This window comes from Fusarium odoratissimum, assembly GCF_000260195.1.
Source record: "Fusarium odoratissimum NRRL 54006 unplaced genomic scaffold supercont1.25, whole genome shotgun sequence".
In the NCBI taxonomy this organism is placed as follows: domain Eukaryota; kingdom Fungi; phylum Ascomycota; class Sordariomycetes; order Hypocreales; family Nectriaceae; genus Fusarium; species Fusarium odoratissimum.
The window spans coordinates 23,405-49,593 of NW_022158778.1; the positions used below are offsets into that span (position 1 = coordinate 23,405).

General features: G+C 51.1%; 6 protein-coding genes across 12 annotated transcripts; 2 read left to right on the forward strand and 4 right to left on the reverse strand.

Moving 5' to 3' along the window:
• The first annotated feature begins 1,643 nt into the window (after positions 1-1,643).
• Positions 1,644-8,661, forward strand: FOIG_12113 (uncharacterized protein). Of its 4 annotated transcripts, none has more exons than XM_031212855.1 (3): positions 1,644-2,982; positions 3,110-6,314; positions 6,377-8,418. In XM_031212855.1, the coding sequence occupies exons 1-3, from the start codon at positions 2,744-2,746 to the stop codon at positions 6,380-6,382; spliced, it is 3,450 nt and encodes a 1,149-aa protein (XP_031057151.1). In that variant the 5' UTR covers positions 1,644-2,743; the 3' UTR covers positions 6,383-8,418. The 4 variants fall into 4 exon arrangements, with proteins under 4 accessions (XP_031057151.1, XP_031057149.1, XP_031057152.1 ...); XM_031212854.1 differs by having other exon boundaries at positions 1,967-2,982; positions 3,110-6,797; positions 6,855-7,945; XM_031212853.1 differs by having other exon boundaries at positions 3,110-8,661.
• FOIG_12114 (uncharacterized protein) lies at positions 2,060-3,158 on the reverse strand. Its single transcript, XM_031212857.1, has one exon. It carries the CDS (start codon positions 2,520-2,522, stop codon positions 2,217-2,219), a length of 306 nt encoding a protein of 101 aa, XP_031057153.1. The 5' UTR covers positions 2,523-3,158; the 3' UTR covers positions 2,060-2,216.
• On the reverse strand, positions 7,191-12,907 carry FOIG_12115 (uncharacterized protein). Of its 2 annotated transcripts, none has more exons than XM_031212858.1 (7): positions 12,721-12,907; positions 10,276-12,648; positions 9,915-10,002; positions 9,179-9,510; positions 8,677-9,123; positions 8,419-8,626; positions 7,191-8,352 (listed from the first exon to the last, which is right to left on the reverse strand). In XM_031212858.1, the coding sequence occupies exons 2-7, from the start codon at positions 12,531-12,533 to the stop codon at positions 8,020-8,022; spliced, it is 3,666 nt and encodes a 1,221-aa protein (XP_031057154.1). In that variant the 5' UTR covers positions 12,534-12,648; positions 12,721-12,907; the 3' UTR covers positions 7,191-8,019. The 2 variants fall into 2 exon arrangements, with proteins under 2 accessions (XP_031057154.1, XP_031057155.1); XM_031212859.1 differs by having other exon boundaries at positions 7,224-8,352; positions 10,276-12,639; positions 12,721-12,796.
• Positions 12,908-13,109: 202 nt separating this feature from the next.
• On the reverse strand, positions 13,110-16,741 carry FOIG_12116 (methionyl aminopeptidase). 2 transcript variants are annotated; one of them, XM_031212861.1, is made up of 7 exons: positions 16,527-16,555; positions 16,441-16,474; positions 16,098-16,356; positions 15,619-15,807; positions 14,746-15,558; positions 13,704-14,687; positions 13,110-13,637 (listed from the first exon to the last, which is right to left on the reverse strand). In XM_031212861.1, the coding sequence occupies exons 3-6, from the start codon at positions 16,120-16,122 to the stop codon at positions 14,497-14,499; spliced, it is 1,218 nt and encodes a 405-aa protein (XP_031057157.1). In that variant the 5' UTR covers positions 16,123-16,356; positions 16,441-16,474; positions 16,527-16,555; the 3' UTR covers positions 13,110-13,637; positions 13,704-14,496. The 2 variants fall into 2 exon arrangements, with proteins under 2 accessions (XP_031057157.1, XP_031057156.1); XM_031212860.1 differs by having other exon boundaries at positions 13,110-14,687; positions 16,098-16,741.
• A 905-nt stretch (positions 16,742-17,646) lies between these two features.
• FOIG_12117 (uncharacterized protein) lies at positions 17,647-20,659 on the forward strand. Its single transcript, XM_031212862.1, has 2 exons — positions 17,647-19,697; positions 19,763-20,659. Exons 1-2 carry the CDS (start codon positions 17,892-17,894, stop codon positions 20,069-20,071), a joined length of 2,115 nt encoding a protein of 704 aa, XP_031057158.1. The 5' UTR covers positions 17,647-17,891; the 3' UTR covers positions 20,072-20,659.
• Positions 17,664-25,817, reverse strand: FOIG_12118 (sister chromatid cohesion protein PDS5). 2 transcript variants are annotated; one of them, XM_031212863.1, is made up of 3 exons: positions 24,925-25,817; positions 21,443-24,871; positions 17,664-21,392 (listed from the first exon to the last, which is right to left on the reverse strand). In XM_031212863.1, exons 1-3 carry the CDS (start codon positions 25,348-25,350, stop codon positions 20,817-20,819), a joined length of 4,431 nt encoding a protein of 1,476 aa, XP_031057159.1. In that variant the 5' UTR covers positions 25,351-25,817; the 3' UTR covers positions 17,664-20,816. The 2 variants fall into 2 exon arrangements, with proteins under 2 accessions (XP_031057159.1, XP_031057160.1); XM_031212864.1 differs by lacking the exon at positions 17,664-21,392 and having other exon boundaries at positions 21,400-24,871.
• Between the last annotated feature and the right edge of the window lie 372 nt (positions 25,818-26,189).

A 26,189-nucleotide genomic window follows, 5' to 3' on the forward strand; every position in this document is an offset into this window, starting at 1 on the left:
CAGAGTCACGATTGGCTCTGCTGTTAACAGGGGGCTGAAAGGGAGATGGAGAGGTGTCATCAGTGCAGCCAATCGGAGTGTGCTTCTGCAATAGCATGAAAATGACAAAAATAAAAATAAAAATAAAAAAATAATAAAAAAAGGTAGAACTATGAGAATGTCGAGTAGTGTAGAGTTGAGATAGACGGCGGCTGGCGGATCAAATTGAGAAGGCAATATTCGAGTCGGTGCTGAATGTTACGAGTGAGTTGAGAGCACTAAGTCGTGGAATCTCAAAGCCGAGTGACAAGCAGGAGAGTAACAACCCTTCAAGTATTGGAGAAGCTTTGTTTGCTTGTCGTGAAAGGTTGCAAGGCAGAATAGGGGATACCTACTTTGATACCACATAGGACCCATGTGGTATTGTCAAGTATAGTACAAGTTGGCGGGAGTGACAGGACTGACATACAAACTTACCTAGAGAGAGAGCGAGAGAAATGGCTTGCTTGGCGGCCAGCCCCTTAACCCCCTCACTACTACTTCATTGACTTCTAAGACGGCAATGGAGGAAACCCATTTCAGCTCTTCCGCGGTATAACTTCGACTAGAGGATGTATTTGGCAGAGTTCCCGATGCACAGTGCCGTAAATGCTCGGATGCTTGCCGACTTCTGGATATGGATATCCATGGAGTATGGATGTGGAGAAACAGAACAAAACATATTTGATAAACAGAACAAAGTAGAGCCGGGGACAGCAGTTGAGAGGCGGATACGGATACAAAGTTGAAGATGTCCTGGCGAGCTAGTTTCAACTTGAAAGCTTCCGGGTCGCTTATTGGGATAAGAGACTCAAACTGAGTCCTTACGAAACATCCATTGATAGATGCTCTGAAAATGTTCATTGTGGGGGACCATGTTAGAATTTACCAGCAGCTACGTAGTATGGTCCTCACCTGGAGGAGACATAAAAGCTTAGGGCCTCTATCCTAAGTGATAAAAAGACTTGGGTCAGTTTAGCATACACATAGGTAGCTCAATAGATCTTTAGACTACCTAGTAGTTATTTCTGGCACCTTGGTAGAAAGCCGGACGTTTTTGCTGCCCTGTGTCTGCCACTAATATCTGGAAAGGAGATTAGGAATGGTTGCAACTCATGTCTCGGATTGTTTGTTATAGCTCAAAGTCAATGGCTAGTCAACAAACCCGTCAGAAACAAGTAGGAGATGGCATTAGGTTTCGTACCTGAACCCGTCTATGCGGGTAGCCCTCCGGCATCTCGAACCATCAGATCTTGGCTGAATCAATGGGCAGGCTCACCAACCAACAGACACCGCTAGGTATCGAGTGTAAGGGCCTTGGGCAGTGGGTAAGTCACTTTCATAGGTAGCAATTGAGTGAACAGCCGCGGAACTGGGCCAAAACCGCTGCAATACCTACTTACATATATGACGAAGCTGGACGCGTATACAGTCCTCGGGCTGACAAGAATGCCACAGCCTGCTTGCAAGAAACTTTGTTAACAATGAACACGTCGAGTTATCCGTTTCTTTGGGGGCGCTTCGCTTGAGCTTCCAGCCCACTAAAAAGCGTCTTCTAAAGCAAAATCTGACGGAACGGTGGCTTCTCCTGCCCCCTCCATCGTTCTTGCCTGGCTACCTTAGGGGGTGAAAGAAGACATAGACATCAATTACAAGTGACAGAAATCCTGGACCAGTTTCAGTGCGATAGAGGTGGACTTCAGACTGTTTACTTTTTGTATCCTCATTCCAGGCCTCAAGTCTGTTTGCACCCCGGCTAGCAGTTGGCAGGGCAGGGCAGGGCAAGAGTAGCCTTAGTCAGGTAGGTAGTTTAGCGGGCAAGCCCATGTCCAGCCAGGTACGGGCAGGTACCAGTACAGTGCTCTAAACTCCCGTCCGTAGGTACCTACCTAGGGACAGCACCTTCCAAGGCCTTTCCTTCCCGCTCACCTCCTCGCACATCGCACATCACATATCACACAACCCTCCTTCTTCGACTCCTCCTCCTTCTTCCTTCCTCACCCCCCGTTTGTGCCCCATTCCCCATAATCGCGCCGCTCGTCTCGTCTGCTTCTCCAGGCCCAGTCAAAAAATCTTCCTTTTTTTTTGTACTTCTTCAATGAGGCCTGTATATTGATCATATCTTTGTTTGTGCCCTCCTGCCCTCCGCCCGAAATAGTCTCCTTATTACATTCCCTTGTCTTTTTTTGCGCCCTCTCTCAAGCCGCGGGCTCGGACGACGCTGGACGACCTTTGTCCAAATCCACATCCACACCTAAATCCACCTCAATTGCATCTTCGTCCGAGCAGCAGTTTGCTTTGCTTGCCCTAGTCCCCTCGGTCTCTTCAGCTATAGAATAACGACCCTGCTCTCGGCTCAGGCAGGCCTTCTCCCATTCGCACGAGCATCCTTTGTAATACCGGCGGTTCCTGGATTTTCTCTTGTTCGCATCGCGCTCCTTAAATCCAGCCCCCCGTTTCTGTCGAATACGCTCGAACCTCCACCGACGCTTCCACGTTGTCATCTCCCTCGTCCATCGTTCCGAGGTCGTCGAAAACACAGCTACTAGACTGTTCTCGCCCAGCGACTTTCTACTTTAGGGGTTGTCTTTTTTGCCGTTAGAAACGTCTAAACGTTGATTCCTTGGGCGATTCATCAATTATCGCCGCTGAGAAATAATAATCAACTATCCGGCCCGACACTTGCTTGTGTCACCGTCTCATGAGGTCGGCTAGATAATCGATAATGTCAACTTCTAGATCCGAACATTTGGCTCTCGGCTACGCCTCTCAGTCTGGCAGCCAACCTCGTTCTGGTTCCCCATCCGCCAGCAATTCCCCTATCGATCCCCTTCCGCCTTCTCGTTCTCCATTCGGCTTGTCTGGTGGTCTCAACCCTTCAAGTAAGATGGCGGGCAACTCGCGATCTGGGGCTGGTTCTCCGTCGCACGAACTCCCTGGTTCAAGCCGTCTATTCTCCAAGAGGTTCGTCTGCCCCCAAACCGTGTTTTCTTACCCTTCCCCACCCTGGGATACCGACCTTCCCTAGGTTTCAACCCGATGCTCTTCTCATCCGTTCATGGTGCCGACACTGACTGGTCCCACCCTGTAGAGCCCGCGAGATCCAGGCCCAAGAAGGAGTACCTGGTATGCCGGGAAGCCTTTGGGGCGGCCCCCCTACGAGCGGCAATTCCACGCCACTACGTGAGAATATTCCCGAGTCCCCAACCGATGGTTTCCCGGACTTTGCCCAGCTTCCTACGCCGGATTCAATGCCTCAGACAAGGCGCGCTCGAGCCGGAACGGTGCCATCTCGATTCTCTCCTGGAGGTGCAGGTAACGGCATGATCGGTGTTCCTGGCCTAGCTGCCAAGACAAACAGGCCCACGCCAACTCAGAGCCCTTTCAAGTCGCCCTCTCCCAATCCTGATGGACAGGAGAATAGTTCCAGTAGCTCAACCTTGCTCTCTCGACTCCGTGCCGGTTCCATGCCTCAGAGGAGTCAGTTTGCACCAATTCCTGGAACTAGCTCGCCATTCGGTCCCTCTATCTTCAGCAGCTGGAATCCTACAGGTGTGGGACGCGAGCGAGCGTCCACTTTGGCTAGCATTGCCAGTGTCGGCTCTAACGGCCCTAGCTCGCCAGCTCAATCTCAATTCTCAAAAGAAGGAGGTGGGGAGTCCGATGTTCATATGAGAACCTTGGACTATCTCGGCCTTGCAGAGACCCCACAGCCTCCCCGAGCACAGCTCGCTACTCCTTACCTGGCCAATCTCGACTTCACGAAGCAAGCAAGCCGTTTCCGATCTTACTCGGTCAATAACAAGGACAAATATGCCGATGACGAAGACGATTACGACACTGAGATGCCCCTCGACCCCCAGTATGTGGCAGCTCTGCAAGATCAGCTGGCCGCTACCAACGCTGCGATTCATAACCACAATCTCGCTGTTCAGGCTTTTGCCAACCAGGCCAATCGCCCTCGTGCCCGTACCGCTGGCGTCTTGGACACTCCTGGAAGTCGACTTATGAGAACATACATGTCCGGCAACTCCAACCTGTCTAACCCTGTGGCCCCTGCTGAGATTCGACTCCAAGACGAGAAGGATTATGAGGATCTTCCTCAAGCCGTTGCTGGGATCAACCTCGGCAGATCCAACAGCCGTAACGCTGGTCTCCTCAGTGCCGACGAGCAAGGTCTTGAGGGTCCTACCAGCGCACTCTGGCTCGGTAGCATTCCCACTTCCACGACCACTTCCACATTGATTGAGATGTTCAAGTCTCACGGTCCTATCTTGTCAGCTCGTGTCCTCACTCACAAGAATTGCGGGTTCGTTAATTTTGAGAGGGTGGAAAGCGCCATCTCTGCCAAGGCAAGCATGAATAGCAAGGAAATCTTTCCCGGTGCTGGTCCCATACGTATCAACTTCGCCAAGCCTCCATCTGCTTCCAACACTCCCGGTCACGACGGAGTCTTCCCCTCCCCTAGCCCGGACCCATTTGCGAAGGGACAAGATAACGTCCAGGGAACGAACGCCAGTACCCCTGCGGGCGATACTACCCCCGCCATTCCCGCCACAAACGCAACCCCTAAGGCTCCTGCTCTCCGTGATATGACCACTGATATTCTCGATATTGTCAAACAATTTGGCGCGTCCGAAGAGGATAGATTCAGAATCTCTCGTAACCTGCAGTCGGCCATTCAGTTCAACTCGTTTGTTGAGGAAATCCCGCCTATCCGCGAGCCTGCTCACACTCGTGTTCACGATGCACCCAAGCTTCGGGATATCCGCAAGCGAATTGATAACCAGAGCTTGTCTCAGGCTGAAATTGAGAATATCGCTGTGGACATGCTTCCGGAGATTGCCGAACTCTCGTCCGACTATCTTGGTAACACCGTGGTACAGAAGCTTTTTGAGCACTGTTCCGATCAACTCCGCGATGCCATGCTGTCCGAGATTGCGCCTCACATGGCTGAGATTGGGGTGCACAAAAACGGTACTTGGGCGGCCCAGAAGATCATTGATGTCTGCAAAACCCCTGCACAGATGTCTTTGATTGTTGAACACATCCGCCCCTACACTATTCCTCTTTTCCTGGACCAATACGGCAACTATGTTCTCCAAGGCTGTCTCAAGTTTGGTGCTCCCTACAATGATTTCATCTTTGAGACTATGCTTGCCCGCATGTGGGAGATTTCACAGGGCCGATACGGTGCTCGTGCCATGAGAGCATGCCTCGAGAGCCACCACTCCACCAAGGACCAACAACGAATGCTCGCTGCTGCCATTGCCCTGAACAGCGTGCAGTTGGCAACCAACGCTAATGGTGCACTACTCTTAACCTGGTTCCTTGACACTTGCACTTTTCCCCAACGTCGCACAGTTCTCTCGCCCCAGCTAGTGCCTTATCTGGTTCATCTCTGCACCCACAAGGTTGCCTATCTCACAGTGCTCAAGGTCATCAACCAGAAGGCAGAGGCGGATGCACGCGATGCCATCCTTCAAGCTTTATTCTTCACGCCTAATGACCAAGTACTTGAAGCCATCCTTAAGGACCACCAATGCGGTGCTACACTGATCTTCAAGGTCCTTACCACGCCCTTCTTCGACGAGTCTATCCGCAACCAGGTTGTTGAAAATGTCAAGAATGTTCTTCTGCGAATCAAAGCCCAGCCCAACCAAGGTTACAAGCGCCTGATGGACGAGGTTGGCCTGTCGACTCGCAGCACCGGTAGCAACCGTGATGCTAGTACACATGCTGAGCACCGCCAACGTCCATCCTCGCGACAGGCAAACTCGAATGGCCATCATCCCAACTCTGCTCACTCTAATAAGCCTTTCTATAACCCCATGAACCAATCAACTAACCCTCCCGGGTTTGATATGCCCTATGGCGGCCAGAGAAACGAGCCTGCTGATGGCGGCGTTTCCGCATTCCCTCAGTTCAACCAGAGCATGATGTATAACGCACCCGGAGGCCCAATGCCTGCCAACTTGCAACAAATGCAGTACCAGCAGATGATGAACCGAGGGCCGCCCCCCATGAATTTCAACTACCCTACTATGCAGGCTGGCTATGGTGGCTTCAATGGTCCCAACCCGCCTGTTGACCAGTACCGCCAACAGAACATTCCGAATGGAAGTCCTATCCAGCCGCCTGTTTCACAGATGCCCCAGATGCCCGCTGGCCAGACTCCATTTGCACCCCCAGGATTTGGCATGGGAATGGGCAACTATGGTTATGGTAACATGGGAAGTATGCCCAACATGGGATACATGCAGCAACAGGAGCAGGGTAACCCTCGACGAGGCCGCGTAAGACAACCTCAGTCACGCAATGGGCAACAAAGAAGAGGGGGCTAATCAACTATTTTCAGAGATGATCAAGTAAACCGCAGTTCGCGCACCGCGTCGGGTGGCCCACACCATATTCGATGGGCCTTTGGGGTTAGTTCTCGTTTTTCAAAATCATTTCTAGCATGCAGCCATTGGGGAGCTGGAGCGGCGTTTTAGGAATGGCTACGGATGCGCATTCCAAAGACGACCGTGTTTGTCATAGTGACTCGGCTAAGGCTGACGTTTTTCGCCCGTTACTTGGATGTCTTGTCCTCTTGTTTCGATACCTACCTCCCTTCTACTTCTCGCGGAGCTCGTCTCAGGCCGGTCTTGAAAGTTTTGCAACAAGAGATAGAGGAGAGGCAGGGTTACTTCTACGACTGAACGAATCTGGAAAACCTGAAAAACTCTAAAACAGAATAAAACACTACGATTCTTGTTCAAAACGGCAGTTGGGTATAGGTCTGTTGTCACTGTGGAGCCATTGGTGGCTCCGTCTGTGATGAGTCCTTTTTATAGGTCTGGCCCAGCCCGACGTCAGCGTTTGATGATAGACACGATGATAGGCTTGGGGATGGACTGTTTGAGGCATCAAGGACGATGCCAGGATTTCATCTTGCAACCCTTGGGTAGGAGTGGCTAACCTTGCAAGCCATGCCTCCTAGAGGTTTGTTGTATATTAAAACTAAAAGATTTGCAAGAGCCTCCTGACGTATCTACGTCTTTGAGCTTTTTACGACTTAGCAATTGATGTTTTTATGGAGTTTCTGTGGTGCACAACTGGGATCGAAGATGTCTAGACTTGCGGTACATCATGATATTGGCATCGGGTGCACCCTGAAAATTTAAGCAGACTTCAGGGACAGACTTTTCTGACATTTTGTACCACATCACGTTTCGTCGGGGGATGGCCAGTCTTGAGATGATGAAGAATCATGTATCTCGTCTTCTGTCTCATATCTCTCTCATATTGACAAATACTTCTATCGCACCAGCCTCTGAATCCGTCCCGGGTGGCTGAATCGATCAATGTCGCTTTTTCTCCTCATCAACTCTCAACTATGATACAAACAAAGAGTAGTTAGTGCAGCGCTGGTTCACCTCGAATCCACCCTGTTGTCTACTAGCTGCTACTAATGTCATGTCCACCATCAACTGGGTAATCAAGGGTGGTTTCGTGCATGTTATAGAAATTGGAAAGAAAGAAACAAAGGGGGGATGAGGTAAGGGCACCGATCAGACGATGCTTGGGCTTTTTGTGATGCTCAGAGGCGGGGTGGTTGTGTGTGTGTTTTGGTTGCCTTTGGGTTACGGTCCTCTTCAGACGAGATGGGAATAACAAGGCGGAATTGATGGAGACAAAGAGCATCTAGATCGTCTCTATAACCATGGTTCGTGATTCAAATAGCGAAGCCCTCCAAACTCCGGCGATCCATAATCAAAAGGGTCGCGCGAAAAGAAGACAGCACTGCAGATAGTGGTTGCGTAATGTTACGCTAGGCGCTTGCATAGATACATGCAAAGGTTGAAGAAATCCGTACAAAGGTCCTGTTTGATTCCTCCGATAATGAATTAGGATAGGGAAAAGACTATGGTAAATTCGAACAGAGAACCGATCGTATCGCAATTACTCTTTGTGAATGTCAGGTAGAAACTCAAAAGAGACAGAGAGAGCTGTGGTTGTTCAGTCGAGATCCATAGAGCCTTCAGCGTGGTCAATGGTAGAAGGGGGCGTGGGCTCCGTGACAGGATGTGCCGTAACCTTGTCGAGTGGCTCAGCAATGGCTGAGTCTTGGGGGGAAAGGATGCTCGGTATGACATCCTGGTCTTGCATGGTAGCGGAAATACCAACAGGCTCCGGCTCGCCAAGCAGGTGTCTAATGCGAGCCCCCATGGAATCCATCTGATCCAGAAGGACGCGCAGACTAAGCTTGTCGCTCTCTGTCAAATGACCAGTAGATAGATTACTGGCATCTGCCTTAGCCATGAGTGACAAAACACTGGCATCAGCTGTCTCCTGTTGATTGATTGATCGTCAGTAAGGTGACACGTGTGGTGAGGGAATTTCGTTGCAACGACTTACCACAAGGGCCGTGATCAGTTGGTCAACGCCGTCTGACTTGCGCTCTTTGAGACTGGTCAGGGTCAATGCTAACTGCATTTCATCGACAGTCCGCTGTAACTCGGAGCCTGCAAGAGGTCGACTTCGGTCGCTTCCAGTTGTTGGAATATACGACACCCATCTGGACTCATCATGGCGAGGGCCATAGCCAGCATGTTGACGACGTAGCCTGGACGGATATTAGAAAGTTGCATATGCGAAAACAAGTAATGGACCTACTGCTCAATAAAATCAAGGACAATGCCCTTTGCTGGTAGTTTGTAAGCTCGACCGAACGAGTCAGGATCCGGCCAGCCGGAGTTGTTCGCGGGCTCGGGCTCATCTTCCCAGTCAATTTCAATGTGTCCGTTGTTCTTGGTACCGCGTGAGAGAGCTGGTACGATGGTCTGCGATCCTTTGATCTTGCGAAAACGGTGAGCAGGTGCCAATGAGCGGACCTCGGCCATTATTTCCTCTGGATGTAGAGGGCATCGCCAGGTCTTGAGGACAGGCGGGACAGCGAGTGGAGGATCTAAGCAGTCAATGTGCCAGTAGAAGGGACAAATGCTACAAGGAATGATGGCTCGAACATCTGTGGCAGGCTTTTGACAGCCGTGGCAGATCACAGCCTGTCCTTCATCGCGCTGCTTGAAAAAGTCCGGCAACTCTTCGTAGCCATTCTTCCTCCTGAGCCTTTGTCAGCACGTCTAGAATTGAAGTTCCTATTGGGAATATCACTCACTTGGTCGTTTTGATGGTGGTGGCTTCTTCATACTCGCCATAGGCACCAGCCTTGACGCCTTCAAAGCGGGTCTGCAATTTCTTAGGGAGGCTGAATGCGCGAGGAATGCTCTTCTCCAGGTTGATGAGGGCAGCGGCAAACACACCCTTGTACGGGGGCATGCGCGATGGGTATTGCTTGTACAAGCACTCATTGCAAAACCACTCGTCGGGAAGATGGTCCGAGGTTATCATGCCCACACATTCAAAGTGGAATGACCGTGGGCATCCATCGCAGCAAACAACATCGCCAGCGGCGCCGCAGGCAGAGCAATCTTCGTCGTTGTCCGACACCTAGAGAAAGGGGGTAGAGTTAGCCAAAAGCGAGCCATGCTAAATATACTCAATTCAGCCTGTACAATTCGATACGACACGATGCGCTACGCGTTTCAACACGTCCCTGGCTCTCTCTGGTCACCGGCTCCTGGTTGCTGATTCAACTGCTGGGGGCTGGCTCGGAAAAGCGGATCTTCGGGGGCCACCAGAAATTACCCCGTACAGTAGTGAGTGGTAGGCCATCTTGGCCAAGGCCCGGCAAGACAAGGCCCAAGGTACAGAGTCGCAAAATTGGCCACCATCTGGTGAATTTCCCACCAAAGTCCATGATGTTGGCGACCCAATCTTGGTGGTTAAGTCCAGGGCGCGTGTCGCGAATTTGCACAACATGAACGAATGAGCACAAAACAAAAAATACATACCTGATCTTTGGCTACGCCGTTGGTTGCTAGGACTTCTCCTTGTGGCCGAGGGACACCAGCAGCTGTTCCTCCTCTTTTCTTGACAGGGCTAGAAATCATATATGGTTAGCATGATCCGACCAAAGCAGAATGATGATGAAATGAGGGAGTCACGGCGTAGTCATCCCGGGCAAAACCTTGAGGCTGATGATAAGACAAGCCAAGAGTCAAAGACATGGCATGAATGATCTCTCACGCGCATCCATGAGTCTCATCCAAAGGTGCAAGCAGAGAGAGCGATATGCAGATGACAATAGTCGTGAATTTTGTGATGCACGCCAAGTAGCTGGTGATGAAGATGATGATTGGGATGTAAACTTACGATGACTTGATACGAAGGCCAGTTCTCGGCTTCTTTGGGGGGCGTAGCGTGGGCGTCGCAGCCCGTGATCCTCCGACTGAGCTGTCCTCACGCTGGAAAGACCACGCAACAGGGGACACGGCAGAGTCAATCTCGTCGTGAGGTCTCTTGCTCGCCGACCGCGTGGATCTCGTCGTTCCCGCTGAAGCAGAGCCTGCGGCGGCGATGGATTGACGCGTCTTCCTCGTCGATTTTGCGGGAGTTGTGAAGGGGTCCTCGTCTTCGTCTCCCCCTCGGATAGAACTCTCAGTCGCCGTGACACTGTTGGCAAACTTTTGCGCATCGCGTCTCCGATCCCAGAAGGAGTCGTCGTTATCATGGCCAGCGTCATCAGCCGAGAATGGAGCTGGAGCCAGGGCAGATGATCCCTTGTTCTTTGCTGTCTTTGATTTCGTAGGCAGGTTTGGGAAGATTTGGCCAGCAGAAACCCTTCCTGGCATACTGGCGTCGGCACTCACGCTGATGGTCGCACTTGCGGGTGCATCAGTGGGTTTGAATTTGATGCTGTTGGTGATGTCTGAGGTGGACAGTGTGGGAGCTGGGGGTGATGGCTGCTTAGTAGCAGCAGGCTTGTTGGTCTTGGGCTTGGCCTTGCTACTGGCACCTCCCTTGGAGGCGAGTGATTTGCGGCGGGTGGTGATTGGCCGAGATTTTGGCGCATCACTGGAGTCGGGCCCAACTGGCCCAGGGCGACTGGTGCCAGTGCCTGTTCGACGAACAGGGCTTGGGCTGCCCATTATGGCCTCAGGCGACGAGAGGCTGAGGGCTGATGAGAGAGAAGAATCACTGGATGCTGAGTCTCGTCTGTTTCGCTTGCGCGAGGGTGTTTGGGGTTGGTTACTTGAAGACATTTTCCGTGGCGTGTTGCGGGTCGAGTGAGGGTGGGCGTGAGTCTGAGTATGGGGATGGGTATTGCTATGATGGGAAGAAGAGTGAGCGCGAGAGTGAGATGTCTTTGCCCTCTTGGTAGCTCGAGCTGGATGTCGATGAGCGTTTTTCACTTGCTCTGCTTCCTCCGAGTCGAGAATATGCACCTCTGACTCGTCTTCAGTCTCTACCTCTACTACTTCGACCACCTCTTCCACCTGATTGTGATGCAGGAGTTTGCCGTACGGCGCGGCCTTGGGTTTGTGAGGAGTGAATCTGCTGTTGGTCGTTGGAGGGATGAAATAGTAGCAGCCTTGGTTGTCCTTCTTGCCCTCTCGCTTCTTCTTCTGCATCTCTCTGGAAAACTTTTGCATCGTAGCCTCATCTGCCGTTTGCGTGAATACCTCCTCGATCATGGCAACGAACCGCGGGTCGCTTGATCTTTCGTCGTAGAGGGTCCGCAGAGCCCACGCGGTCGGATATCGATAGTGCTTTAGGGCTTCGTCCACTGCAGCCTCGACGACCTTATCCGTAAATTCTTTGTCTTCAGGTTCTACAGGTTCAGCTGCGTGAATCGTCGCCTCTGCTGTGATTGCCCCTACTGCCTCCAGCTCCTCATCCTCCTCGACCTCCTTGAAAGACTTTGCTAGTTCCGCTGACTTTGCAGTCTTCTTCGGCTCCCTCTCCGACTCTCTGCGCTCCTTTGCCTCCTTTACTGTGGGCTTAGTCACGATGGAGCTTCTGCGACCGGCAGAGGAGCGTCGCGACCGTCTTCCCAGAGATGTGCGGCCTGATTGTCGTCTCTTTGGTCGACTCGGGTCGTAGTCTTCGTCGTTCTCGTCGTCGGCTGCTGCTGCTGCGTCTTTGAGAATAATAGATACTCTCCGTGGCGGTGTAGGGGGTAGAGCCACAGGTGGAGGGGAAGAGTCTGCCGCTCTCGCCGTAATCGCAACATCCGCCTCCGCATCCGCATCCCCGTCCACGTCCACGTCCACGTCAACATCCACCACTGGGTCGCTCGAGCCCATCTGCGCTACATTTTTGGCAGCACCTCCCCCTGAGGGCCGCAATATAATCCTCTTTACTCCTGAATTGGTCTCCGGTCCCGTCTTCTTAGGTTTGGGCAGACTTCCCAGGGGCGCCATGTTCTCGACGACGCCATATCGAACCAACCCATCGTCCTCGAAGCTCGCTTTGCTCTGCACAGTCGGCTCTAGCCAGCGCTGCATGAAAGCCCTTGAACCCTCGGTTGCCCCCTTAGACGCGTCGAGTACTCCATTCCATTTGGTATTCTGTGATTGCGCGGGACTAGAGTAACGAGATCGTGTAGTGCGGGTATTTGACGAGATCATTGTGCCGGCCTTTGGCGTGCCTGACCTCGTGGTGGTGGTGGTGGTCTGTTGTGTGTGTGCCTCTCTCTGCGTGTGCCAGTTGCCGCGGGACGGGCAGCGCACCTCTCTAGGCCAGCTAAAAGGTAGCTCAGTTAGCAGTGTTCTTGAAATAAAATGCACAAAAGGGGGGGTTCAGATGTTTTAATACTTTTATCTTGGAAAGCAGCATGAATTACTGCAATATTATCGCGTCTTTCAAGGTCGTGAACGCGGGTTGATGATGTTGAAGAGAGAGTGGGTGGGTAGCAGGTTGAGACTCGGCTTTTGCTGTGCTATGGTCAACGCCCTGCCTGCCTCCTCGCCTCGACAGGTCAGTCCTTGAAAAAAAAGACCCAGACCCAGTGTCAGTCAGTGTCAGTGCATGCATGCACCGGAGCTGACGGCGCGGGTCGGACAGACAAGGGACCAGGGGGCGGAAGGCGACCCAGGGATAACGGGGAGAAAAGAGTGTTCCTGACCTGTAAAGTCGATTTTTCTTATCTGCTTCCCTTTTCTTTTCTTTCCGTTTCTTTCAGCCTCTTATTCAGTAATTTATAGGTGATAGTTCAAGTACAAACCGCGGGTTAGGTTGCTACTTTCGTGAACCGGGAAGGGACTGGATGGGATGGAAGTGGCTCTTCATGCTTCCTGTGTCTAGGTAGGTCCTCCACTAAGATATCTTACTTTTCAGTGGCTCCTGTTGCACCGAAGCTTCTAAGCACCCTCCCTGGCTTTACTCATTTACATGTGCTCACCTTCCCGAGTTCGCCTCCTTTCCTACTTTTTACTTCATTATCTTTCTTTTTTTCATCCTTTCCCTTGTTATTAATCTCTCTACATAGTTCCACATAGAGCTCTGGGTCTTAACCCATGGTAAAATAGCTTGAACTTCCAGGTAATGAAGTTAATAGAGCTCTCCTCCCTCGCACCCAGCAACCAGCCACCCACACTCACTCCCCAACCCATCCACTAGCTCCCGCTCAATATGCTACTGAGTGCAGCTGGAGCCTGATAGCTCATACATTCTCAATCATTTCATGTCGAACTCTTTTTTTTTTGTCCATCTTGTCAGTATGTGTAATAACACTCGAGAGTAGCGTCAATCATCATGTTGTTTGTATGAATGGATAAATAGGGGCTAGCTTGGCTCACCTCCATATCTGCAGCTAACAGTACGACGGGTATATGATGCCTTATGCCAACAGTAATAGACATCAAATTGGCATGGCACTGTTGGTACTGTGTTTCAACGACGACTCAGCCGGGTCATCCCTTATCTGCAAGTCCCAGCACTCAAGGCAGCCACATCACCAATAACTGGACGACTGTCTGACCTCTCCTCTCCGCACTTTGCTGCCATATATCGTCATAAACCATATGCTGTCGGGGGGTCTGCGCCATCAGCGGGCATGACAAAGAGTGGTTCACGCTCACTCAGCACTTTGGGAGTCAGCCCCTGCGCAGAAATATATGTGCGCAGTATCGTGGGTTCTCCCTAATTTGCATTCTCAGTCATATTGCCTCTCGCTAACCATCTTTGTCAGTCTTATCGCTATTGCGCCCAGCCTGCCTTGGTATGCCTCAACGATTCAATCAGTTCGGTTGAACTCTTGCAAACATGCATCACATAGACAGAATTCCATGGTTGATCAGTATCAGGTTGTGTTAGACTTATATATATCTTTCTGGTCATGCCAGACCACCTGACCAACACGGTGTGTTTCGCTTTTCGAGATTCCAATCATGCATATTGACCATCCAGCTGCCCACTCTGTTCGATGGAAGTGTTTTCATCCGCATAGCTCGTCCAACGGTAGAGAAGCTTGTGAGCCTGAATGTTGGGTTTGCATCCTGGTTGACTTGATTCTTGTTTGCCTATCCTCGGATTCTTTCATCAATTGTTCAGCAACTCTCCAGCTTGTCCGTCTTATCTTGTCGTTTTCTTTTACTCCTCATCGTCCTCCTTCTTGGCGGTCTTCTTCTTAGGCTTGCTCTTCTTCTTGCCGGTGTTTCTGGCCAGGGGCTGCTCCAGGATCTTGAGAACCTCCTCATCCTCAATCTTCTTGTCGGACTCATACTTCTCGAGGTCCAGAGGAGGTGGGCCACCAAGCTTGGTGATACCGTTCTTGGTAATGGCTGCATGTCGTGTCAGTATCAACTCTCGAACTGGTCAACCTCTCGACGTGCGACTTACCAAGGGTTGTGAGATATCGAGCAACAGGGGAGTTGTCCTTGTCACCAACTAGCTCATATTGGCGGAAGACGTTGCCTCGGACACATTCAACGACACCAGACTTGGCATCACGCTCGTCCTCAAGCTGTCGCAAGCTGAAGGGGAAGATGCCGAACTTCTTCTGGACCTCGTTGAGGATCTTTCGCGAGGTGGGTCGCTTGAGACCGTAGGTCTGGTTGGTGCGGCGGTGGAGGGTAGCACGCTGATCAAGACCCTTCACCTTGCCCGAGCCCAGACTGACACCGGTCTCGACACCCCATACCTCACCGATCTCAGGAACGCCCTCGCCCTTGGTACCCTCGGCGGGGGCAAGGACAATCTTCTTGCTGCCCTCAATCTCGTTGTGGTCGAACAACCAAGAGGTGGTGCTCTCGACGAGGTTAACTTCGTAGGCCTTGGTGACCTTTTCTAGGAGGCTGGTGATCTTGGCCTGTGTAGGGGCCTTCTGGGAGGCAGCCTTGGCCTTCTCCTCCTCGCTGCCCTGGGCGAGGAGACCGGGGGGGATCATCAGTCGCAGGAGAAGCTCGTTGACATAGTAGTTGGCGAGAACCAGGTCAGCGGTGCGACCGGTGATCTTGTCGCCTGCCTTGTCCTCTGGGGTAGCAATCACGGTGTCACAGACAATGGAACCGAAGCCATCGATCTGGGCGCCGAGCTGGATCTTGATAGCCTCACCATCCTTGATCTCGGTATTGGCCTCAGCCTCGTCGGAGGTGAGAGGAGTGTAGGGAGTGACGTAGGACGAGGGGGAGACGGTAGTGGGGTGGGAGAAACCTTTTAAGTGGCGTCAGCTTCAACGATGTCCATAGACCAAGTTTTGCGTGTGTGACGAACCCTTGTTGATCTTCTTTCCTCGGTAAACCTTGGCAACTTCTTCTTCGATCAACTTGTCACCCTGCTGGCAGATGTCGACAATCTTGGCGCCAGGGACGACGAGCTTGGAGACCTCAGCAAGGACCTTCTCGGAGATCTGAGCGGCGGTCTTGTACTTGGTAAGGGTATCTGGGTTGGCCAGAGAGTAGTCTGTGTGGTTATGTCAGCACAATAGAGCTCAATGCGACGAAATTGGTGTGCCCATGCGAGGCCATCGCGGGGTACTGATGACGAGGGCATTCGCAGTAATGTCGTTGTGGTGGCGGGGCAGTGAGGAGCAACGAGGGGCAGCAACAGTCGTATGCCTCCGACGTGACAGCCCAGTGCACGGCAGAGCTACAAAGGAGCTCTGAGATCTTAATGGAAGGGAAGGGATGGGATGGGACAGCTAATTGGGCACTGTAGCGCTTTGTAACGCTTTTTCCGGGCGGGGAACTCACCGGTTTCCTTGGTCTCGGACGACATGATGGGCAATATTTGTTGACTCGTTGGGTTTAAAAAGGTGAAAGAAGAACTGCAAATGCAAATGCCGGGGAAGAGTGGATGAAAGCTTGAGCAAGTCAAGTCAGGTTGGGTCAGTCGCACGCGCACACAAGAATCCAGAATCCAATCCAATACGAATAGCGCCCAGTGTGGAATGGGGACTTGGAAGTGGGGTTTGAGCTGGGAGGGTTTCGACAACAGGGTTTGGTTTGGTTTCTATTTGGCGGAGGGGTTCTGGTCAATCTCAGGCACGGTGATGGAGGATAGAGCCTGAAGAGGCAGTATTTATTCATTACCTACCTACCATCCACCGGATTTGGCATCAGGTATTTGCCTAGTATATTGTCATGATTTGTTGTGACTCTCCCCGAGGAGTCGTTGCATACATATTGGGCCTCTTGTTGGCCCAGCTCATGCCATTCCTCGATGACTCAACTATAGGATCAGTGAATAAATATCCATGCAGTGTGGTCGTATTTGTGTGCGCAAGCAGCCGCCACATGCTTGCAGACACGGACGGGAGGAATCCTTGATGATCCAAGCCATTGGTAGATCATTGTCTCGACGATATTCACTCGGTAAAAGGATTTTCTAGTATGGGAGCTTGGGCATGTGCTGTATTTCTCCACTTGTTTACTTTCTCACGTTATAACCACCTTTTTTGCGACACAATTCGTTTAATTAAAAAGGCAGTCTCGATAATGAGGGGCCATGAGCACATGCTATAAATCATGACTTCATCCAGCCCTGGACTATTTCTATATTGGGCTGTCGGCCACTCCCGTCCGTTGTGAGCCTCTGTCGGCTACCCTAAAGTATCCAGGTCCCGCTCTCAGTAACAATTCACAAATTTAGTTTGCTGCTACATGGCGATTTATTAGATGGAGCACTTGTGTATCATGACTTGGATTCGATATATAGACATTTCACATGCAAGCTGTTTGACTTCAGCCGTTATAAGTCATACATCAACATCGACAACACAACCCTAAGCTTAAAAGCTCATCAATGATCTCATGTGTCAAGGTTCACAATCAGCCAAGAAAATAAATATTATCAATAAACATAAGCCCTTATGATCTACCAAACACCAAGCCTAATCACATAGCTCAGAACAGTAATATGCTGTAATTTGGCATCGTCATTATTCAGGATCAGTCGTTCTTTGGGACTCCAGACTGCTAACTCTATAGTAACATGAGGCATCCCAAGACAAATCAGAGATAAAGAAAAACCAGACAGACTACAAGTAATGAGAATAAAGAGTAAGTACTACAAGAAAGCACGCAGAAGACATCAACTTAACGACGAGCAACTGTCAGGTAGTCACCGAATTACAAGCCACACCTGATATAGACACAGGTGGCGCAGCCGAGTCTAGATACATCAAGTCGGACGGGAAATTACGCCGACAGAATGTACAACTACATCCAGCCACAGGACGCCCTGACTGATCAAACTCCCGTCCTAGTCCCAGCGTGGCAGAAATCCTCACGTCCCAGCCTGCACCAGCATTGGCAACTGAACTTGCCAAATCGTCAAGCCTTGTCGCCTCGCGCTTTTTAACCTTTAGCCTTTCACCCAACAACGCCGATTCCACCGGCCAAGGACAACACTCAGATAAGACATCGAACTATCCGCCGCGTACTGAACACAAAAAGTTGTAAACTCTCGCTTGTTTCCTTTCCAACGCGGCAGTTCCGCTGCGCCGCGACCCGCGACCGCGATCCGCGCCCCGTTACCGTCTGAACATGGCCGCTCAGCCCTCCGCGTCAACGTCTTCGGCGCCGGCCACGGGCTCGGCTGCCACAGGCGCAGATAAGGATGTGTCCTCCTCAAACTCTCCCAGTAATATGCCAGTGCGCACGAAGGAGTCCTTCGATAAACTCATGGTCGAGCGGTACATCACCCGCGATGCCATCGCCGCCGCGGCGCTCGGCGGTCAGCTCGACCAGACACGCAAGATAATGAGCGACACGCGCGACAAGATCCAAGAATACCGCCAGGTCCGCACCGAGTATCGTCAATGGTTCCCCCCGTCGAGGCTCTACGGAGAGGGCTACAATGGCTTCGCCAATGGATACACAGAGAACCAAGGACCCTCACGAATCATCTATCCCTCCCAGAAGCCCCGACCTGGCCAACGAACGACGCCACCCCTCAAGTACAAGCGCAAGGATATGTTGAAGCAGGCCGAGCAGCACGAGGAGCTGGTCCCGTTGCGTTTAGAGGTTGAGTGGGATAAGATCAAGCTGCGCGATACTTTTACCTGGAACTTGCACGAGAGGCTTCTGCAGGTCGAATTGTTCGCCGCGCAACTTGTTGAAGATATGGGTCTAAAGCCCCCCGCGTCTCAACCGGTATACGAGCAGGTCGTGCATCAAATGCGGGAGCAGCTCAATGACTTTTACCCGTTGGTATATTCAGAAGATGATGCGCTTGACCCCGAGCTCCCCTATTCAGCATACAAAAACGACGAGATGCGAATCCTCGTCAAGCTGAATATTACGATTGGCCAGCATACCCTTGTTGACCAGTTCGAATGGGAAATCAATAACCCGTCAAACTCGCCAGAGGACTTTGCTGCCAATATGGCTCGGGATCTGTCCCTATCTGGCGAATTTACAACCGCCATCGCACACTGTATTCGAGAGCAGACACAACTTTTTACCAGAAGTTTGTACAGCGTTGGCCATCCTTTCGATGGTCGACCAGTCGAAGACCCTGATCTCGTCGGCGCATTCCTCCAGACACCTCTCCCCACTGTCTTCCGACCGCAGCAGCAGGCCAAGGAATACGCACCATATCTCTACGAACTCAGCGAAGCCGATCTGGAGCGGAACGAGACGATATTCTCCCGTGAGCAGCGTCGCCAGAAGAGATCGATCAACAGAAGAGGAGGTCCCCAGCTGCCCGATCTCAGAGAAAGGCAAAGAACCATTCGAACGTTGGTCGTCTCTTCTGTTTTGCCTGGGGCTGCAGCTACCATTGACGAGAGTAGACTCTACAAAAGGGCTGCTGGCCCCAGGGCGAAGCGCGTTGTACGTGATGGAGAGATCTCAGATTCAGATGATAGCGACGATTCAGCTCCTGATTCACCCGCCCCCTCACAAATCACGGGTGGTACTGCTCGAACACGAGGTATGCGCGGTGCTGCATCTGCAGCTCAGCAAAGAATGGCCAACCTCGGCCGGTCTGAAACCCCTGAATCAAGTGCCATCACACATCACCACGAGACCAGGACCTCCCGCCGGTTCAGAGAGGAAACAGAAGAGCCGTCGCATTTGATCGTGACACTCAAGCTCTCCCGCGACAAGCTGAGGCGGTTGATGAACCGCGACTACTCAGACTTGAGGCCGCCATCCCAGACACCAGTGTCCTTCCCACGAGCACCCAGCGCCTCCACTCCCTCAAGATCCATGCCACCGCCACCTTCGACCCCGTCCAGCGCTATGCCTCACGCTTCAGCAACTCCATCCTCGTCCCTTCCGCCAGGTCAACTTGGCCGATTACCGGCCCCTCCGACAGTTCCTGGACAGTCTTCTCACATGCCATCAGTAGGTCACCAAGCCTTTGAATAATACGCACATCGACAGTGGTACTGACTGCAATGCTTCTCCAGCCCCCGGCCCCTGAGTGGCTTGTCAATGCCCTCAAGGAATTAGAGAAGACCTATAACCGTGGCGACAGGTTCGAGGCCACGATGAAATACTCCTATCTGCACCCCGTGACAGAGCTACCTATCCAAGGCCAGCCTCTGCCCGAAGGTGTCAAATATGCCTGGCTGCCGCGTATCCGCTGCCTGGACTGTACAACTAAGCTCTATACACCTGGCCCAGATATGACGGTTAAGAAGTTTGAGACCCATCTCGAATTTTCAGGGCACAAGAATGCTGTTGCTAAGCGCGTGGCGAGGGAGGCCAATCCTTGAGTTTCCGATTTATTACGCGGGCGCTTCTCAAGCAGCATGTGAAACAGAGATTTCGCCACTCTATGTATACCTTACTACCCGGCCTTGTTCTCTTGGGCTGCATCTTGCTCGATGACAAAGGGGCGTTCTTGGTTCTTTTCAAATTTACTTTGCATCAGGATTTTCAGTTTCAAAGACAGAGAGTTAGTGACTGGTGGATTTTCATCATTGTTTTGTACATAAAGCCTCGAGTTCTGTGAGCACAGAAGGGAATGACGGGGTCATGAGGAACCGACGAAACGAACAGCTGTCTCTTCCTCCCTCCAGGTTGGTCTATTATTCATTTTGGAGTCTACGGGAGAACTAGGCGCTGTACAGCTGGGCTAGGACAGGGAGTGAAATATCAATATCAGAGCGTTTGCTTACATGTTTTCCATACCTGACATGTACAGGACTGGCCTTTTAGGTACATACAATATGAGTCTGAGGTCGCTCATGACTTGTAAATCGAGATTGAAATGTCATGAAAACGAAATGCTATTGCTAGAGTCCCGTATGAGAGGGTATACGACAAGACAATTACCCACAAACCAAAGACTCCCTTCCCTGTATGATAGAAGCCAAACGGACTCCCCAAATCTCATCAGCTTTGTCACCACTCTTGTACCTATATAAGAGAGAAATATCAGACCCAATAATAATAGAAGAGGCATGATTTCAAAATATTGGCATCCTGTAATCCCGACCATGGTACTTGGCCCCTTGATTACTCGTCAGCATCAATTTCCATATCGTCTGTGCCCTTGCCCCGTCGTGACCTCGTTGACCTCGTTGGTCGCTTTACCTCTGCAAGAACACTGGCCTTGACAGGTGGCTTAGACGCACCCCTGCTCTTCAGTGCTGGAGCTGCGTTTCTTCCGTTGAATCTGGGTTCTCCAGGCTTATCCGCTTCCGGTTCTGGAGGCTCGTCGTTGTCCGATGCCTTATTATTGTCATCTTCATCGTCTTCCTCTGGGGGGGCATCCGAAAGCTCTGATTCATCGTCGCCTGAACTGGCCTCGCCACCTTCACTATCATTTTCTGGATATTCCCAGTCGGCCACGCCCTCCAGCATCTCCTCCTCGTCTTCTTCGTCTTCTCGCTCTGTATAGACAGACACCTTATGAGCTCTACCACTGCGACGACGTTCTGAAGGCGGTGGTGTGTCTTTGACTGGCTTGGATTTCTTAGGTTTCGGGACCTTTTTGGGCCTGCTATCACGCTTCTCTCGGATGGCTGTCTTGACTTGAGTTCTCACCCTCTTTGCTGGAGGATCCTGCTTTTCTCCCGTTGATTTTCGTTTCTATGATCAATCATTAGGAGTAATCTTCATAGCGACTAAGGAGCACAAACCTTCTTGCGATCGGCAGCTTTGAGCAGTTCGTCCAACTTCTCGTCCAGCTCTTCTGGCATATATTGCTTCTGGGCAATCTCATGGGCAACGCTACTCGACGGCAAGCTTTGCACAAGACCGCTTGGCAGGCCGACATTGCCCGAATAAGCCTGGAAAACCCAGTTTTTCCTCTCTTGCCACTTGCGTGTGACTGCCATTGCGATATCAGCCAGCACATATATCCGCTCACTAGCCTCGGGGTTCAGTGCATCGCGCGTTTGCTTGACACGCTCAGCGTACTTGTAGATCAATGAAATGTTCTCTTCTGTTGCACAAGTATTAAGATAAAAGACGAAATAGTTGGCGAAATCAGCCAGGTCATCAACGTCAGAGCTGTAGTCAGGATGGTGAGCCAGTAGAGGAATGAAGCGACTAATCATGGCCTCGAGTACGTGAGCCCTGTTTTGAGCAAAGAGTCGGGCTCTGGATCTCAACCAGGTTTCTACCCGGCTTTTGAGTTCTGCTGCTGGCTCGAAAGCAGCCAAGAAGAGCATTGTGTAAAATCTCGCCCGTAATCTTCCTTGAGTGATGTAGCTTTGTAATTTCTCCATGAAATGACGACGAACCTCAAGTTCTGTGTCTTGCACGAGCTCTGCAAGCTTGTTGAAGCTAGCGGGATCAAACTCGTCATCGTATTTTTTGACAGTACATAGTTTCAGGATCAGAAGTCCAGCAAGAAGTCTGAGTCGTTTTTTGTGAGCCAATGGAGTATCCTTGACTTTGCAAAACTCTCCTTCTTGCACCACAAATTCTTTCAGGAGTTTAAAGACCAGTTTCACTCGAGTCAGGGAGTCATCGTCGTCCTGATTCGCGAGCGCTTGATTGACCAGTGTCCTCATGGCAAGACATTTTGCTTGTAGTTCCTCATTCATGTCCTCATCCTCGACCCAGGAAACCTCAGGGTTCTTGTCATTAGTACGGACTTGACGCAGAATTTGCTTGATTGTCAAGTCGTTGATTGTCTCATCAAAGTCTAGAGTGACTGTTGGTGCTAGACGTTCAAGCTGGCTGACTGCAGCCAATCTTGTCAAGAAATTCGGCGAGCCATACTTGAAGTCCTTCATGATTCTTTGCAGAAGAGCGGTGGCGGTAACTTTACTCTTGTCATCGTTCTTAGCAAGCAGAATGTTGACGGCATACTTGGCACTTCTGGCAGGAACCCCACATAAGGCGTAATCCATAAGAACCTGAATGAACTTCTTGTCATAGGTAATCTCCTGGGGATATCTTTTGGAATAGGACGAGTATGCCTTGAGAATATCCACCACGGCGGGCTCGTTAGGCTGGCTGCCTGACGGTGCTTGGCTGATGATCTCCTTTCTGAGATTGTCCGAATGAGCCTTGAAAAGCGCAGGATTTCGCTGTGATATATCATTCAAGATCTCATGGGCAACTGTAGAGAATCCAGCTTTGTCATTCTTGGAGTAGTCCATGATTGTAGCCAAGTGACTCCGATTATACATCAAAGAGCCAGCCCGGTAAATTAGAGGGATGAGGGTATCCAAACAGCTCGCTGACCCTGGGTTACCTTGGACCTTGGCAATCAACTCCTTGATGGCTCTTCGGACATGTAGATATTCGGTATCGGATGCAATAATAAACTTGAGAAGCTGGTAACAACGGCGATCGTTGAGTTTCGCGAACTTCTGGAGATCGCTACGGACCTTGAGCGGATCCGGGAAAAACGCACCGAACCACTGGAAGGTCTTGCTCAAGGCGGCTTTGACCTTTTCCTCGTTTGCATTGATCACCCCCCCGTTATAGGCTTCACATTGCTGAATGAATACTTCAACTCCCTTGGCAACCTGGGGCTGACGGGCCTGCATAATGAAAAAAGCCCTCTTGGCAGACGCATCCAGTGACTTAAGCAACAGTAGGATCCTCTCTGCGCGAATTTTGTCCTGATCCGCCTGGCTATTGGCCGTCTGCGACTGAGAGGCCGCCTTTGATTTTACGCCCTTTATGAAGGGATACTTCAAAGGGACCAAACACTCGAACATGACCCGTTCAAGAAGAATGATGAGATCCTCATCGCCGATATACCACACACTGAGGATGCGGGAAGGCACACCACCTAAGCAGGATATGACAGCCTCTTGTCCATCAGCAATTTCCCCAGCACCAACTGACCACAACTTTGCCAGTAGAACCATGGCTTCAACACGTACGGCGGGCTTCTTATCACGAGATCGATCCGCCAAGCTGGCAAATATTGAGCCAGTCTTCTCTACGCCTCCGAGAGCTCCAAGTTTCAGAACGATGTCGCGGAAGTCAAACAGCTCGACTGCTTGTACCGCAGCCAGCCGAACTTTCTCTTCGCTGTCATTGAGCTTTTCGTAGAGTGCCTTGATGAGCTCGTTCTCCTCTTCGCGGCTAAGACCAATGCCCCCTGCAGACGTGGCCAATATATAACCAGCAGCAGAGATCCAAGCCGCACGAATGATGGCGGCCTTGTCATTCTTTCTCCCAACGAAGTTGCGATACGCGGCATGATGTATTTGAGCAAAAGACTGAGGTGAGTAAGGTTTTGTCAAGACGTTCTCGACGGCTGGGGGTGGAGTGTCGTCCAGTAATTTTATGGGAGGATAAGCCGCTGGTTCCAACGAAGGAGGAGGTGGTGGTCCCGCTGCACCAATGCCTGAAACCATGTCGCCAATCGTCTCTGTGGCGATTTGACGAAGATGCACATTGTCGGCTGAAAGCTCAGCATCGAGCTGCGGTACCACGTTGGAAAGAACTGTCGGGGCGGCTCGCCACAGTTCGCGAATGAGTAGATGGGCTTGGCGGAGACTCCTCAGATCTGCCTCTGATGGGCCCAGAGTCCCGTCTTCATCATCAGAATCATCCGCATGTCGCTGCCCATTGGATTTGGTAGCGAAGCCGGAAGCGTTAAGAATAACGTCACTGAAGTATTGACTCACGTAACGTGCCATTTTATCGGAACATCCATTGCATATATTTTTCGCCATGACATATGCTGGTGGTTCTTCCTTGAGAAGAAGAGTGGATTGATTCCCGTTCTGTCCTTTATGTCGATTTCCACCGGGAGGAGCAGCTCTCAGAAACTGACTGATAATCGCGTCGACAACAGAAGCCGACACACTCTCGGCCTCGTCAATCAACTGCATTAGCATTTCTGTCAGGTGAATCTCAACGTCTTTAGCGACCTGTTCCTCAGATGCTGCCTTAGAACCAGATGCCGATACTCCGTCAAATGTGCTGTTGAAGAGTCGTAACAGTAGATCGTCAGCGTTGGAGATTTGGTGGAGGAGTAAAATACTCTTGACTTCCGTAAGAGATGCCAAAACGTATTTATGCTGGCTGTCATATGGATTTGTGGGATCGTGCAGAGCCGGTAGGATATCCTTGATGAACAAGGTGAATATCATCTGGAGCATGTTAGCATGGTACAGATATAGATGAAGAATCGTGCCAAACACACTTTGATCTGGTCGTCGGTAAAAGGAGCATCGGGAACGAAGAGTCGAAGAATATCGACTAGGCAGCATGCTGTGTATGCCTTGACACCGCCATCCTTGTGCTGAAGTAGGTTACGGTGTCCCAATTGTTTGGCCACATCTCTGATGGAGTCCAGGTCGGCGGCACCTTGATCGAGATCGGAGAGCTCCTTGGATAATTTGTCGAGTCGTTTTATCAGAGTGCTCGTAGGAATTGGCTTGGCGGGTTTCCAGGAAATTTCTTCGTCGAAAGTCAAGCTGCGTTGCTCGCCCTCCTCCTCATTCTCTGAGTCATGGTCGCGCTCTTCGTGCTGTTCTTCTTCTTGGTCTTGCTCATCTTCCCGCTCAACGACTTCCTCCTCCTCCTCCACTTGGGCAGGCTTCTCGACGCGCCGACGACGCGCCATCATGCGCTATACAAAAACCGCCAATTGAATTCTTCTTTTGAAGGAGCTGGAGGGCCTAGGAGCGAACTCAATAAGAATGCTTCGGCAGACGGTGTGTTGTGATTATTGGAGTTGCTGGGATACGAAATTTGGGGTGCGTAATTGTCCTAACACCGCATCGCATGCGCTTGCTGTAGCAAAGACCTGACCACTGCAATACCAGCACCGGTGGAGGCAGCGCCAGTATGGTAATTTCAGAGCGATGGAGTCAGGTATCGTAAAGACAGCAAAATCTCGAGGGCGACGATAAATTAAAGGTCAGACACGAAGTGGGAGAGATGTTCTTGTGATAAGCGGAGGCGTGTTCCGTGCACGCGACGCGACCTTACTTTTGGTTTTGGACGTTAGCCACTCCACTTCCACTTCCACTTCCACTTCGATGGGGGACGGACGTTGGGTGGGTAGGTAGCCAAGCAGCATGAACAGGAGCTAGCACCAGAGAGCCAAGCTAGGTACCTACCTTATACCTAATTGAGTCACTGCCTGAACAGCCTGGGTTGCTGCCCCACCAATAGGATATGTCCTTGATGTTTATGCTTCTACTGAGCTCATGTTTTTGGCTAAGGTACCTTAGCTACTTACATAAAACTCCAACCTCAAGTCTCTTTTTGAATCACAATTGCACGACTATTTAACCCCCTTTCGACAATCTTACACGTCATTTTTGGTTTATGTATTGACTGAGACGTTAATTTGGCTCCGATCTGGAACTTTACACCAAGACGTTAATTTGTTCCTCTCATGATCGCCCTATTCATGTCCTTTGCTAGAATGCTCCCTGTCTTGGAGATAGGTATAGGTTA